At 43.8% G+C, this 15,094-nt stretch overlaps 1 protein-coding gene across 8 annotated transcripts in view; it reads right to left on the bottom strand.

Moving 5' to 3' along the window:
* Positions 1-1,670: 1,670 nt before the first annotated feature.
* Positions 1,671-15,094, bottom strand: part of LOC135702474 (unconventional myosin-IXb-like) — a 286,641-nt gene continuing 273,217 nt past the window's right edge. For all 8 annotated transcript variants that reach the window (XM_065223513.1, XM_065223514.1, XM_065223508.1 and 5 more), the window contains 5 exons: positions 9,563-10,111; positions 8,100-9,465; positions 7,026-8,039; positions 3,612-3,700; positions 1,671-3,542 (listed from right to left, as the gene is read on the bottom strand). In XM_065223513.1, coding sequence (XP_065079585.1) covers positions 1,692-3,542; positions 3,612-3,700; positions 7,026-8,039; positions 8,100-9,465; positions 9,563-10,111 — 4,869 coding nt within the window. In that variant the 3' untranslated portion in view covers positions 1,671-1,691. The remainder of the gene's footprint in view (positions 3,543-3,611; positions 3,701-7,025; positions 8,040-8,099; positions 9,466-9,562; positions 10,112-15,094) is intronic.

The following is a 15,094-nucleotide window of genomic DNA, read 5'->3' as shown; positions in this document are numbered from 1 at the left end:
GCTTTTCGTATTCCTCTCGTTTCTGATTCATACGAATGAAACGTACATTTCATACTCATAACGTATCATTTTCATACGACACATTTATGAAATCCATATGTGTCTACTGCAAAAAACATAAATGCTAACAGAGGTGCGCGTTCATATTTCTATCGTATGAAATTCAAAATAAATTCTTTTGGTTAAATTACATAAACATTTCGTATGAGATTCCAACGAATTATTTCCTCAGTGTAGTTGACCTGCATTCGGACACGGCCGGCGCTGGTATTGCTAAATATTAGATCTCCAGTTCTTACACATTGAGGATGAATGTTAGTCCCAAACATCATCTGTTGGTTCTCTGTGTAATTGCAGCTGATCTGGTAATAACAGAGCAGCAACCGTGGGCGGTCAATCTGATTTGATTTTTTTTTGTTCTAATTTTGACATGTCGTCTCTTTATAAATTCAGGCTCTTTAGAGTAAACAAAGTATTCATCCTTAGCAACGATTGGCAGAATGTCAACGCTCGGCAGTGATGCCATTTTATAATATATTTTTTTGTTCAACTTGTCAACGTGATCCATAACGTGCCGAACTGTGTGTCGTGCTGTGTTTCGGCACAGTGCGCAGAGTTGATTACCCCTTGGTGCAAAAATTCTTTAAAGGTATATTTCTAAGGTGGTCAAGTGCTTTTTGCGTCACCCAGCAATAATGTGTGTCCTAACCAGAAGAACCAACAAACCTCAGTAACGGCAAAGGGAAGAAGATGAAGAACAACTTAGCGGCCATTCATGTTAAAGTCGTTTCGTTGAACAATAGTAAGGAAACGTCAGTGGAGTTGACCGTTGAAGAAGGAAGTGTTACTGTCTGTATTCCACCCCAATATGCCCCACCTGTGATGAACAAACCCACATTGCCTATATTGCTAATTTTAAAATAAAACATACCAACCGAAGAAAATAATATCACAAAGGGAAGCAAATTCGGAACAAAAACAAAAACAGGAAACCATAAGCGTTTTACGTAAACATTAAATTTGTTTTGAAAAAAAAACTTTAATATTGTTCATTCGATCGTTTTCGGGTAGCGTGTGTTCTATAATCATAATAATAATCATTTCCATTGTTTGCTTCTAGTTAATTATGATTCATTCCTTTCTCTAACTATACGTGTGTGTGTGTGGGTGTGGATTTTGTTTATATGCGCTTGTTTTGCTTGTGTTATCTATAGTTTAATGAGTTTTTCTTCTTCTTTCTTCTGCATCAACTGTATATTAATTACATCGAACGCACATTCTTCTCTTTCACGACGAACACGCTCCGACTCCACATCACGTTCCAACACTGTCTATTTTACGGGTTAATCACGATTCACACATACACTCACTCTCCCCATCCATCGATTTCTGTTCAACGAATCTCGCATTATAAATAGAATTTCTAATATTAAATCATCGTTATAATAATTTTGTTACACATAAAAAAAAACTGAATGCGACTTGATTTTCTTCTTCATATGCTGCTTCATTCAAATCATCCACTCGACATTTTCAACAACCAAACAATATTCCGTCGTTACATCGTTTTCTTTATACTAAAAGAAAAACAAAAAAAAATCATAGTGAAACAAAAGAACAAGAAGAAATTTATAAACTGAACTAGGTAGTCCTAAACAGCGACGAGTTTTCGAGATTGGCTTTTCTTTGTTCTAGACCATAATCGGTTCATCATCGCCGTTTCCGTTGCCGGAACCCGACGACGGACTTGCACCTCCTGCGCCGGCACCGCCACCACCTCCGCTACTATTTTGCCGCCGACTGCCCGACATCCGCCGGCTCATTTTGATCGGTTCGACCTTGTTGGCGTCCTTCAGCGTCGGAATCGAAGCGGATTGTTGGATTAGGATTTTTTGCGAGGAAGCAGAATTTGATCCTGCTCCACCGGCGGAAATGGAAGACGACGAGGACGGTTCGTAGCCACCGGAAATGCTACGCATTATGATGGGCTTCTGGCGGTGGAGCTCGGTGGATCCGGTGGAACCACCGGTTGCGCCCCCCGTCGATAGGGTAACCATCGAATGGCTGAGATTCAGATCTGACCGCTTGGAGGTGGTGGTGCTGCTGCTGTGGTTACTAACGCTGCTGGTGCTTCCGTTCTGCGACTTGATCATCGACGACGAAGAAGGGGATGAAGACGACGTGGCGATTGTTGTGGTAGGAGATTGCGGGGTGGTCGCGGAACCACTTTGACTACCGCTTTTCAGGAAGGCTTCCCGATCGATCAGCGTTTGGTGGGACAGGGATTTCGTTTTGCCTACTTTATGGAAGTAATCGATACTTTGATCTCCTCGTAGATTATAACTCACAGCCATTGGTATGTCGTTGTTGAGACTTACGTTACTGCTACCGTGATCCGACGGTGGCTGGTAGCGAATCGATATTCCACTATCGCTGATCACATTGTTATAGCTAGTGTCCAGATCTTTGTCCTTGCTACTGCTCAGATCATCTAGACTCCCGCCTTCGCCGTCCAGATCCGTTGATAGCAGATCGTCATCCGAGCTCGCCCGGGCCAAACTTGGCAATGTTGACGTTAGCAGTGCCTTCTCTTTCTTAATCTCCTGAATGTGGCCTTCCAGCAGCATCTCTTCCGTTTCCGTTTCCAGAGTTCCACCGACTCCCCTCGAATTCGATGCCATCTCCTCCTGCGTAAACACCTTACTACTCCTCAAAGTGCTCAACCGGGTCGTGGCCGTATGTGCTGCCGTGTCCAGAGTATCAATGTCCGCCAGGGTACTCTTCACGTTCAACATTTTCTGCGTAATCAACGTTTCCATGCACTTGGTCTGCCGCCCGATGTCATTCAAACTGTCCTGCGCCGGAACGTATCGGTTCGTCCTCAGTACACATGGCGCAAACACAATGGCCAATGAACTCGCCGACATCCGGTTGTACTGCTCCAGCTTGGCCACCAAAGCCAAGTGGAAAATCAACCTCTCCAGCAGACAGTGATGAGCCGGTGGAATTTTCTTAATCAACGACAACAGCGTCTGCACCCGATCGTTCGCATCGGACAGATCCGCCGCCCTCAGAAAATCATCGTACCTATCGAAAGTCAACAGCGGCTCCGGCATTTCCCTCAAAAACGACTTCAACACATTCGTCAACACGTGCACGTTGTAGCTTTCAAATTCCACTTCCTCCGATCCGCCTGCCACGCGGTCCATTTGCGATTTCAGTTCCTTGATTTTCGAGCTGACCCCACTCTTCCGGTAGATTCCCTCCGAGTACAACCCGTGCATTTCAATCATCATGATCAAGCTGTAGATCTGAGCCGGAATCTTGATCCCATCACTTCCGGCACACAGTGCCGTCAGGGGAACGCCGAACAGTTTCGTCTGATGGCCACCGGCGCCGCTGTCGACGCCGGCGCTGCTCATCGCGCCGGTTACCGACCCACCGGGAACCAGTGGGCCACCCGCCGTGGCCGCTATCTTACTGCAGGCGGCCGACTTCAGGTAGCACCGCTTGTGGCACGTTAGGCGACAGTTTTGGCAGACCTGTTTGGGACAGAATGGGACATTAGTAACTACATCGATTGCTAGAGTGGCTGAGATTTCGGAACTTACCAATCCACGTTCGATTGGCCAGAGGAGAAACTGTTGGCAAATTTCGCACGCCGTCGCAATGTTGATGATCGTTAACTGGAATGTGTGGCCTGGAAAGCACAGAAACGAGAATTAGTTCAACTATTTGAATTTAAGGAAGGAATGCCGAATTAATTGGCAATTCGAATTTGAATGGGAATCATCTGAAAGTATTTAAAGTAAAGTTATATAGGTACCTACACCCCTATTCTCTATTCCGTTCAAAACAGATTTCCCATACATTTTTTTTATATGGGAAATCCGTTTCGAACGGAATACAGAATGAGGATGATAAACATTGATGACATTGGAGACAATTTTCTCACAACATTTTATAGATTGTCGCAAAAACTTCCAAGATTTGCATCTGAACCTAAGCTGAATATGGGAAGTCTTACGCAGTTCAGGAAAGTCGTCCCACGAGCTTCAGGGAAGTTGTCCAAGGAACTTCTGGGAACTCGTCCCACGAACTTCCGGAAAGTCCTCCCACAATGTTTCGGAAAGTCATCCCACAAACTTCAGGGAAGTCATCTATAGAACTTCCGGAAAGTAGTCCAGCGAACTTCAGGGAAGTCGGTCGACGAACTTTTGGGAAATCGTCCTCAAACTTCCGGCAAGTCGTCCCACAAAATTGCGGAAAGTCGTCCCACAAACTTCAGGAAAGTCGTCCCACGAACTTCCGGGAAGTCAGCCCACGAAGTTTCGGGAAGTCGTTTCACGAACTTAAGGGAAGTTGTCCCACGAACTTCTGGGAAATCGTTTCACGAACTTCAGGGAAGTCGTCTCAAGAACTTCAGGGAAGTCGTCTCACGAATTTTAGGGAAGTCGTCTCACGAATTTTAGGGAAGTCGTCCCACGAACTTCAGGGAAGTCGTCCCACGAACTTACGGGAAGTTGTCCCACAAACTTCAGGGAAGTTGTCCCACGAACTTCAGTGAAGTTGTCCCACGAACTTCCGGAAAGTCGTATTACGAACTTCCGGGAAGTTGTCCCACGAACTTCCTAGAAGTTGTCCCACGAACTTCAGGGAAGTTGTCCCACGAACTTCAGGGAAGTCGTCCCACGAACTTCAGGGGAGTCGTCCCACGAACTTCAGGGAAGTCGTCTCACGAATTTTAGGAAAGTCGTCTCACGAATTTTAGGGAAGTCGTCCCACAAACTTCAGGGAAGTCGTCCCACGAACTTCAGAGAAGTCGTCCCATGATCTTGCGGGAAGTCTTAAAAAAATCAGGAGGTCCAGCGAACTTCAAGAAACTTCTGAGAAATTCAGGGAATTATATGCACATCAGAGAAGTTCTGCAAACTTCAGACAGGCTGTAAGATGATCTGCAAACTTCAGACAGTTCTGGATATTTGGAGATGGTTTAAGGAGCTTTGAGAACTTCAGGAATATTCTAGAAATTCCGTAGAAGTTCTGAGAACTTCAGAGAAATTTAGGATACTTCAATTGTTGAATGTTCTGGGAACTTTCTTGAATGTTTTGGGAAATTCCCTGAATATTATAGGATCTTCCCTGAATATTCTGGGAACTTCCCTGAATCTTCTGGGAACTTCCCTGAATCTTCTGGGAATTTCCCTGAATGTTCTGAGATCTTCCCTGAATGTTCTGGAATCTTCTCTGAAGTTCTGGGAACCACACTAAATGTTCTAGGAGCTTCCTTGAATGTTATGGGATCTTCTCTAAATGTTCTTGTAATTTCCCTAAGTGCTAGGAATTTCCTGAAGTTATATGAACTTCATTGAATGTCTTTAGAACTTCCCTGAATGTTCTGGGAACTTTATTGAATGTTCTGGGAACTTCCCTGAGTGTTATGGAAACTTCCTTGAATGATCTGGGAACATCTTTGAATGTTCTGGGATCTTCCCTGAAAGTTCTGGATTTTTCTCTGAATGTTTTGAGAGCTTTCCTGAGTGTTCTGGGAACTTTCCTAAAGTGCTGGGAATTTCCTTGAGGTTCTGTGAATTTCATTGAATGTGTCTATAGCTTCCCTGAATGTTTTGGGAACTTCCCTAAATGTTCTGGGAACTTTCCTGAGTTTTATGAAAACTTCCCTGAATGATCTGGGAACATCTTTGAATGTTCTGGGGATCTGCCCTGAATGTTCTGAGAACATCCTAGAGAAGTTCTGGGATTTTTCCTGAATGTCTGAAATCTTCCTTAAATGTTCTAAGTTTTTCTCTGAATGTTTTGAGAGCTTTCCTGGGTGTTCTGGGAACTTCCCTCAGGTTCTGCAAATTTTATTGAATGTTCTGGGAACATTCCTGACTGTTCAGGGAACTTCTCTGAGTTTTATGGAAACTTCCCTGAATGATCTGGGAACATCTTTGAATGTTCTGGAGATCTTCCTTGAATGTTCTGCATACTTCCCTAAATATTCCAGAAGCATCCTTGAATGTTCTGGGATCTTCCCTGGATGTTCCTAGAAGTTCTGGCATCTTTCCAGAATGTGTTGAGATCTTCATTAAATGTTCTGGGTTATTCTCTGAATGTTTTGAATGCTTTTCTGAGTGTTCTGGAAACTTCGCTAAATGTTCTTGCATTGCATGTGTTTAGAACTTCCCTGAATGTTCTGGGAACTTTCTTGAATGTTCAGGGAACTTCCCTGAGTTTTATGGAAACTTCCTTGAATGATCTGGGTATTCATTTTAATGTTCTGGGATCTCCCCTGAATGTTTTGGATACTTCCCTAAATGTTCTAGGAGCTTCCATCCCTTAATGTTCTTGGATCTTTCCTGAATGTTCAGGGAACTTCCACGAATGTTGTGGGGTTTTCTTTGAATGTTTTGGGAACTTTCCTGAGTATTCTGGGAACTTTTCTGATATTCTGGAAACCTTCCTGAGTGTTCTGGGAACTTCCCTAAATGTTCTGGGAACTTCCGTAATTTTTCTGGGTTCTTTACTGAAGTTCTGGAAATTTCCCTAAACTTCTTTAAATTTCCCTGAAGTTCTGTGAATTACCTTGAATTTGTTTAGAACTTCCCTGAATGTTCTGGGAATTTCATAGAACGTTCTTAGAACTTCCTTGAATATTCTGGGAATTTCCACGATCGTTCCCTGAACGTTCTGGGAACTTTCCCGAAGTTCTTAAATTTCCCCAAAGATCAATTTGGACGAATAGAAATGTTGCAATGTTGCGAGACAAGGCGATTATATCCCACAAAATTGTTGTACATCAAAGAATCGTAATGTGCCCTAGCCCTTCTTTAGCATGTTGATCGGTGAATTGCCGAGGTTCTAATTCTAAGACCTGTTAAGTGTTTCGATCACTTTTCGCATACACAGTTCTCCGTAGCGCAGTGGAACTTTCAATGTCAAGTTATGAAAAATTAACTGTAGCCATTTCTTCAAAATTCAAAGACTGTTTTGCTGCAAAACTAATAGCAGCTGCTACTCACCATTGTAGGTCGTGTGCTCGTCATGCTTGCGCTTCTTGTCTTTTTTCCGCTTCGCTTTCGGCTTCTCCGTCTCGCGCGAGTTCATAAACTCGTTCATGAAGCCTCGGAACGCGTTCACCCCCATCGTCAGGGGAAAGTCGTTCTTCCGCCCGGAGGTCGTTTCGATCACCTGCTCGAAGTTGGCAATCAGATCCCGATACTTGATGTTCAGCAGGTCGGAGTTCTGCTTGTGCGCCACGCTGTACTGCGCCACCAAGTTGTCCTTGAATTCGCGCAGCGCCTGCTTGAACACCCGATCGACCTCCGAGGGCTTCTCGCAATCGCTTTCCATCTTGCAGATCTTCTGCGTGATGAAATCCTGCATCAGCTGCAGCTCTTTGGCATCGCTTATAATCTTATCGGTCGAGTCGGTGTACTCTCGGGTGGCGGAGAATTTGGAATTCGGAGTGCTGGCCCCGATGGGGGCATGCTTGTCGTGCTTTCCCGTTCGTATCCGCTTCGATCGTTTGGCAGCACACTGCAAGGTTTTGATTCCCCCATTCTGGATGCACTTGGTGTGTACCAACACCTTGCAATCCAAACAACGGTAGCCTTCGTTGACAAACGAATCGCTCTCCTGGCAGCTGGCACACTTTTCCGCTTTGTTGATTCGCTGCACCTTGCGAAACTGGTGCCCCGCGATGTTGATCCGGGTACTCGACTGATACATGTCGTTCCCCCGGTTCACCTCCAACAGGGGGGTCTTGTTGGACGGATCCGAGTTCCGTCGTTTGAGTGTATCCACTCCTACGATAGCACCCCGTCGACTTAGACCGGTTTGGCCGGTCGAACCGCCACCGCCGCTTGCACTGGAGAAATCATCACTGAGATTCGTTTTGATGCGTCGCGTTTTGCTCGGAACGATCGTCGTACCGGACGCCACCATCGCAGGATTCGATAGCGTCAGATCAATGTCCTTGCCACCGGAATACTTGGAGTCCTCGGATTTGGTACCGAGCAGAGCAGCTGCCTTGCCTGGAATGGGATTGGGATTGAGATTAATGGAGGGGTTTGAGATTGAGCAAAGTTACTCACCCTTCGGTGTGGTGGTATTGTAATAGTTCTGGGAAAAGTCGTCCGGATAGCTGCTAGATACCCGCTGCGAAGGTGGCAGATTGCTTTGTGCAGCTCCCAGACTAGCCGCCGGTGGGATAAACTGTTGTTGTTGCTGAGTAACGTAATTGTATAGACTGTTACTACTACCACTGTTGCTGTTGGTATTGGAAGTGCTGGGGGATTTGATTGTATTGTTGTTGTTGTTATTGTTGTATGAGTGCGATAGATGTTGTTGCTGCTGCTGCTGCTGCTGCTGCTGTTGCTGCTGTTGTTGATGCTGATGGAATGCTGACGTAGGGGAGGAAGTGTACTGGACGTTCTGATAGTTGGCTGACGACAGCGATGGCGTGAGGGATGATGACTGCAAATGCTGGAGGTGATAATTGGAGTTGATTTCGTCGCCCTGGCTTCGACACAGAAGCTCCCGACGACTGAGTGTGGTACTGGACTGTTGTTGCGTTTGGCTGATTGTGTTACGGTTGAGATTCCGCTGGAGAGGAAGCTTTTGCGGTTGCTGTTCGGTAGGTGCATTCGGACTACTACCACTGCTACCGCTATTGGCAATTCCGGAAGTGGCCACTGAAGAAGAGAGACTATCTAAACCGGTATTTACAAGAACGATTTCAACATTACTGGAATTAAAACTATTATTGCTGTGGTTCTGATTTCGAATCATTCCACCACTACTGAGACCGGTGCCGCCACTGCCGTACGCATCGTACCGCAGACGATGGCTCGGCGATGGTCCCGAGTCTACCCGTCGCACCGGTAGTTTGCCGCTGCTGGTACTGCTACCACCCATCGAACTTAGTCCTCGCTCATAGCGATACTTGGCCAATTCTGCGTCGTCAAACGTACTCTTACTCGCGCGCTCAATTTCGTACTTCCGTATCGGTCGATCCAATACATCGTCCTGGCGTTGGAGTGGCACCTTCGAATGCTGCTGACTGCTGGCGAAGTCCAATAGGCTACTGTCCGTGCTGCCACTGCTGGCATTCTTCTCCAGTAACACTTCGTGCCTCAGGACCCCCGAAACGAAGGTCGGATCGTCCACCAGACCCATATCCTCGTAGCAGTACTCGTCGTCTTCGTCCTCATCATCTTCGTCGTCGTCGATGAAGTCCGCGCTGCTTAGGCTGTTATCGCTGAACAGGGATCGATTTTTGTTGACTATGTCGATGGCCGATTCGAAGCTAATGCCCACGGGCGGCGAGGGTTGCTTCTTGCCGCCACCGATCGCTTTGTGGTGCTGGATCTCCGGCGTATCGAAGGAACTCTCTAGCGGGCGTTCGACCGCCGGAAGGCTCTGCGTCGAGCGCAGTTTGGCACGTTCTCGTTGCAGTTTCTGCAAATAGAGGGGGATGTGTTTTGGATTGATTAAGGAATTTAGGACAGCGTTAAGCAAAGTGCTCAAAGAACAACCACCTCACCAACCAACTCACCTTACTCACAGCCACCTTGAACCGCTCCCGTGCCTGATTCCCTCGGATGCGTGCCTGCACCACCTGTACCCCGGTCTTCAGTTTGTTGTACCAGTTCCGCACGGTGTACCCTCGCCATGCACTCTGGATCATGGTGGCCGCTTCCGTTCGCAGCTTCCGCAGGAATTTGGCCTGTTTCTCCTTCACATAGAACCGCCAGTACGACTGGATCGTACAGGCCGCACTCCGGTACTGGCAGTACTTCTTACGTTGCAGAATCGATCGAAACCACCGCTGGATCGTAATGATACTGTCGATGATTTTCGTGTGCAAGCTTATGTCCAACCGCATCTTCTGCGATTCCCGCATGTAGATCTTGGTCAGCCCCAGTTGATAGTGCTGCTTGTTGAGGTCCATCGTGTTCATAAAGTCCCGGACGTCCTTCTGCGAGCTGATCAACCCTTTGGGTAGCAGTATCCGGTACAGCTGGATGAACTCCTCGTACGTAAGCCGCACATTGTAGCCTGCTCGCCGGATTCGGACCGTTTCCAGCATTCCCGTGTAACGGAGCTGCGGGATGAGAAGAAGAATGACAAACAATTAGCATTACATTCCAGACAAAATTCCTCGAATTATCTAAACGTTAGAAAATCACTTTCCCACAGGGAATGCCATTAGGCATTAGCACAAACAGCTTATTTTATTGCAACTGCAACTACGGGCACTTTTTTACAGCCTTCTAATTTACGACCTGCCGGAATCTGCCTTACTGTGCATAATTTTTGCCGTCTCCATGCGGCACACCGGGAAACCATAAAACAGGAAGAAGCTCTCTGTCATGCCTCCTCCTCCGCCTTCCTCTACAGGCATAGCGATTCGAACAGGAAGAGAGTTGGTGGGTCGTTTAGAGGAGATAAAAAAAACAGCGACAAACATTTTCATCAATCTATTTTTGTCATCTTCCTTTTGAGGTATTATTGGTCTGCTAATGCACTTTATGGATTAGCACTCTGCTGTATCTGCTGTGCTATGGAATGTGCATAGTTCGTCACGTCTTGTTTATTTTGTTCTATTGTGGATTATAATTTCTTAACATAGACAGAACTGGTCTGCCAGGCGCTAGCGAAAAGTCGGCCCTTTTTTCGACGGGGTTGTTGAAATCTGGTCAGTCATCGGAGAACTCTTTCCCTTTGTGTAAAAAAGGCTGATCAAATTACTGACGGTCTGTGGTTCAATTACTGGGTGAACTGATTCCTGGACAGGATTGGAACGAAAAGATTAGCCTGTAGGTGCCATCTTACTTAGATGATATTAATGAACAATTTCTTAGAAAACTGGGTCATCTATAGGAAAATTACGTCTTTGACACTATCGTCAGGGGGTAAATTATGTCTTTGAGTGCTCATTTTTTGCATGAGGATGAATCAAGTTCCAGGATAGGGTTAAGATATATTTTTCGTCATACTAAGCCCAGCCCGCACTTCACCTCTATTTTTCGAACGAGTTTGAACATTAAATAGAACATTTGCTATCAAAAATTACTTCTTATTTGATTTGCCTTTGCATACGGGACCGTTGGATTTGGTAACGAGTCACAAATTGTTGCGATATTGTTGAAAATCTAAAACTGCTGCTTAATTCCAATTCAGTCATACGAGTGTAAATTCCGTTGTAAAAATTGTGAGAGATACTCTAGGTGCAGCCAACAACACAAAACGTCGGAGTGTTTGTCAACTGTATTGAAATGTATGTGTCGGTTTTATACATCATCTGAAAGAGCTTCGTTTTCTGAGAACAGCAATATTTTTTTTTCAAACCCACATACTTTCATCTTGATTTATAAATCAAGACTGAAAGCAAAATAATAACTTCACTGTTTGACACTAAACTAACAAACTGACTTATTTATTTAAAATAGTTCCAGCGTACCAAAATTGATTAAATTTTGGGTTTGGGTTCCACTTTTAATGCAGATTACGAATATGCATTTACCTCAATACCCTTAAGGCCCACGCACATTAGATCCGGATCGGACGCGTTGCGGCAAAGTGACAGCTAAATCTATTGTCCAACTGTCAAATTTACGTCAACGCAACGCAAACGGATCTAATGTGGGTGGCCCTTTAAAGAACCCAATTGGCGTGACAACCATAATTCGAATCATTTGAAGATTTTAGCTGAGGCACAGTAGAACCAACAATCAATACGAAACTAACGATTTTAAATTGGCTCACTACTTGACTAGCCTATTGGTCCCTGGCAAATCGATTAACGTACCCCATTCTAGTATAAATTCCAGTACTACACTATTCACAGAGAGAAAAAAAATACCCTAAATTTAAGTTCTTTTTACTTAATTTTGGGTAATTTTGAGTTTTGCATCCCACTCTCACTTTTTGTTGTTGTCAAAAACGGAACGAGAGATTCGACTTTCTCATGACTATCGTTCAATAAGCTACTAGTGAGTATATGAGATATTCTCAAATTAGAGTCAATTGAACTTAATTTTAGGTAGAAAATACTCACGAGTAAGTAATTATTTTCGCCGTTGACAAATGTAAACTACTATAAGCGGTTTACTGAAAATTAGCTTATTGAACGGAACATGGGAGATGAGTGAAAAGAACTTAATTTTGGGTAATTTTTCGGTTCCGTGTTTGTTTTGATTCGCTATGAAAGTTTGACAGATAAAATGAGGGGTTCGTGGATTTTCATATGTTTCGAGGGGTGCATCGATTAGCTTGGGACCGAAGATAGTACCAGAGTTGAGCCAAAAAGTTGAGCACGTTTCTTCGGGACCTTCTGGTCTTAAAGTTACCTCTATGGTATAACTTTAATTGATCATGTTTACTCCAATTTTGATTCTATTTGTTCAGTTACGGATACTGATTTGAAAATAACCGATCATGAGACCTTAGTGATTAATGTCTTAGACCATGTTAACGATAACGATAATTTTGCAAAATTGAAGTGCTGGAGGAAATATTCGAAACAGGCTGTTTCGAATCTTGTTGAGGAGGAGCGTGGATTTTCCATTCGCGGCAGGTAACTTAGATGACGCTACAGCTGTTGTTCCGTTTATTGTAAGATGAAGTTTAGAATCATTAGTAAAATAATCAGTCCGCATCGTGCTCTCTTGCCGTGCGGAAATCTAAATTTGCTTTTTGCTGAAGTGCTTAACCTGTAAAATTTCTACCTTGTTCAACTCTTATTCCTCTTCTATCCTTGTTTGGACCCTACCCGAGGTAATCCTTCTTGGATATCGATTTGGAAAATTCCTCTTCGATCCTTCAGATTCTTATAGTAATCTGCTTGGAAGTCGATTTGGATAAAAATTTACTGCCGCCATGGCGCCTAAACGCAAAAGAAAGGGGCAAACTCTTGATCCCCCTTCTGATGAAATTAATTTGAGTAATCAATTTGATTTGCTCACGGATGATGAGAATGAAATCCAAGAAAAATTCTAGTAAACTTTCCCGGTTTAATGCCAATAAGGAAAAGATTCCCCTATTGTGATAACCACTTCCAATTTCCATGCTCTTCGCATGAAACTTTTGAACTTCGTGAAAGTTAAGTTTTCACTGCAAATTGGACGTCGGGGTGAATGCCGTGTATTGGCTAAAACCTTGGACGGATTTAAATGTCTTCTCAAGTATCTTACTGAGAAGCATCACAAATTTTTTACTTACGACACCAAAACTGAACGTGTGTTCAAGGTTGTCATGAATCCCTGTATCAGATCAAAGATGAACTGGCAAAAGTACTTGGAGTTGTGCCACTCCAAGTAATCAAACTGAAAATGAAATCTCGTCCTGGCGATTTGTGAAGCGGGATTTCTAATGATTTTTATTTAGTTCACTTCAAGTCTAGTGAACTAAACAACCTTAAGGCCTTAGAAAAAGCTAGCCTTATGCTCCATGTCCGAGTGAAGTGGGAACACTTCAGGAAGACGGGAGGAAATTGTGCCAGGGATGGGGTCACGGAACTAAAAATTGCTACATGCCAGCTAAATGCATGGACGACTAGGACGTGAAGGAAGATCCTAAGAAATTTAAATGTTCAAATTGTGGTGAAAACCACAAATCCAATTTTTGGGAATGTAAGACTCGCAAAGCGATCCTGCAATCTCGTTCTAAGCGACAAGTAGTAAACGCTCAACGTTTTCGACCAGGTACAAATTCCTCTGCTGTTAACAACGGTCAGCGAGGAACAAATTCTACATTCGTACCCGTAGGTACAAATATAACCCCTGGTTCAAATTTTTCATCTATACCTACTCCCCTCGCTGCTAACAATGATCAGCGAGTTAATGGAGCTACCATGCTGCTATTGCAGCGGGTAGAAATCAAAATACTAACCAACGTAATCCTAACGGAAATTTTGACGATTTTGACTTAGGAAGCATTACTGCCCCTAAAATGGATTTTTTACAGAAATCATTAATTGACATGATTTCTGATATGCTTAAATCTAACTCCACGTGTGATGCTATTCAAACTGGAGTAAAATTTGCAAACAATATTGTCATGATTTTAAAATTCAGTAATGGATTTTAAAGCATTAAATATTTTAAATTGGAATGCTCGATCTCTTAAAGATTTTTTTTTATTATAGTCACTTTAACACTCTTGGGTTATTCGTGAGTTGTCCGAGGGTGAGATTTGAACTCGTGACTTTGGCGTGAGAGGTATGGATGTTAACCACTACGCCGAGGTCGCCCCCTCTTAAAGATAATGAAGACGAGCTATTTAACTTTTTGAGAGTTCATAACGTGCATATTTCCGTTATAACTGAAACGTTCCTTAAACCTGACCATAAGGTTAAGAAGGATGCAAATTATTTCATTCATAGAAATGAACATTCCGTATGGAGCGCTGAGCCAGTTAATAGCGTCCTGGTCTCTTCATACGACACTCGTTTTTTACCGCGTTTCCATCGCTATCGTTGTAGAAAAAAAGTGTTCAGGTGAATCGCGCACGGTTTTCGGAAGCAGCTATCGTAAGCTGAGTCTTACGTATAGACTGTTCACCTTTACCCCAGTGATCGATCATCATCAAATCATCACCATCATCATCGCATCATCTCCGTCAATAGCCGCATCGTAGCAGCAGCAAACGGAATACCTAGCTGCATAGGTTGTTTACACAACCGGCATAAGTATTAGACAATACATTTTGCAAGTCCATTGCCTCCCTATTGTAGTTTTGTTTTGCCTCGTGACGCGTGGCTCTGTCTCTCACCTCGGTAAGGGATTATGGTTCATAGTGAGACAACTTGTTGCAACTAGATATAAGTTTTTTATGTCGATTTTTTTTTTCACTTTAATTTGCTTGTACGCCGTGCAAAAAATTAATTACTAGTAATTAAAATTAATAAATTGGAGAAGGTTTTTATTTTTTTCCTTTTTTTATCATCTTTTGTGCAACACTTATGGCATCTTCCGATGCCAACGTTGCGCGAACCAGGTATTACCAACCAATTTCGAAAGGACCATGGGTTGTCTTTTTTCGAGCTAAGAATAAACCTTTGAAAACTCTCGAAATTTCGAGAGAC

Source organism: Ochlerotatus camptorhynchus, unplaced genomic scaffold (genome assembly GCF_037179485.1).
Source record: "Ochlerotatus camptorhynchus isolate MF236.1 unplaced genomic scaffold, CSIRO-AGI_Acam_v1.1 ptg000193l, whole genome shotgun sequence".
In the NCBI taxonomy this organism is placed as follows: Eukaryota; Metazoa; Arthropoda; class Insecta; order Diptera; family Culicidae; genus Ochlerotatus; species Ochlerotatus camptorhynchus.
The sequence above is the reverse complement of the archived record's forward strand: the minus strand, read 5'-3'. Positions and strand labels throughout refer to the sequence as shown.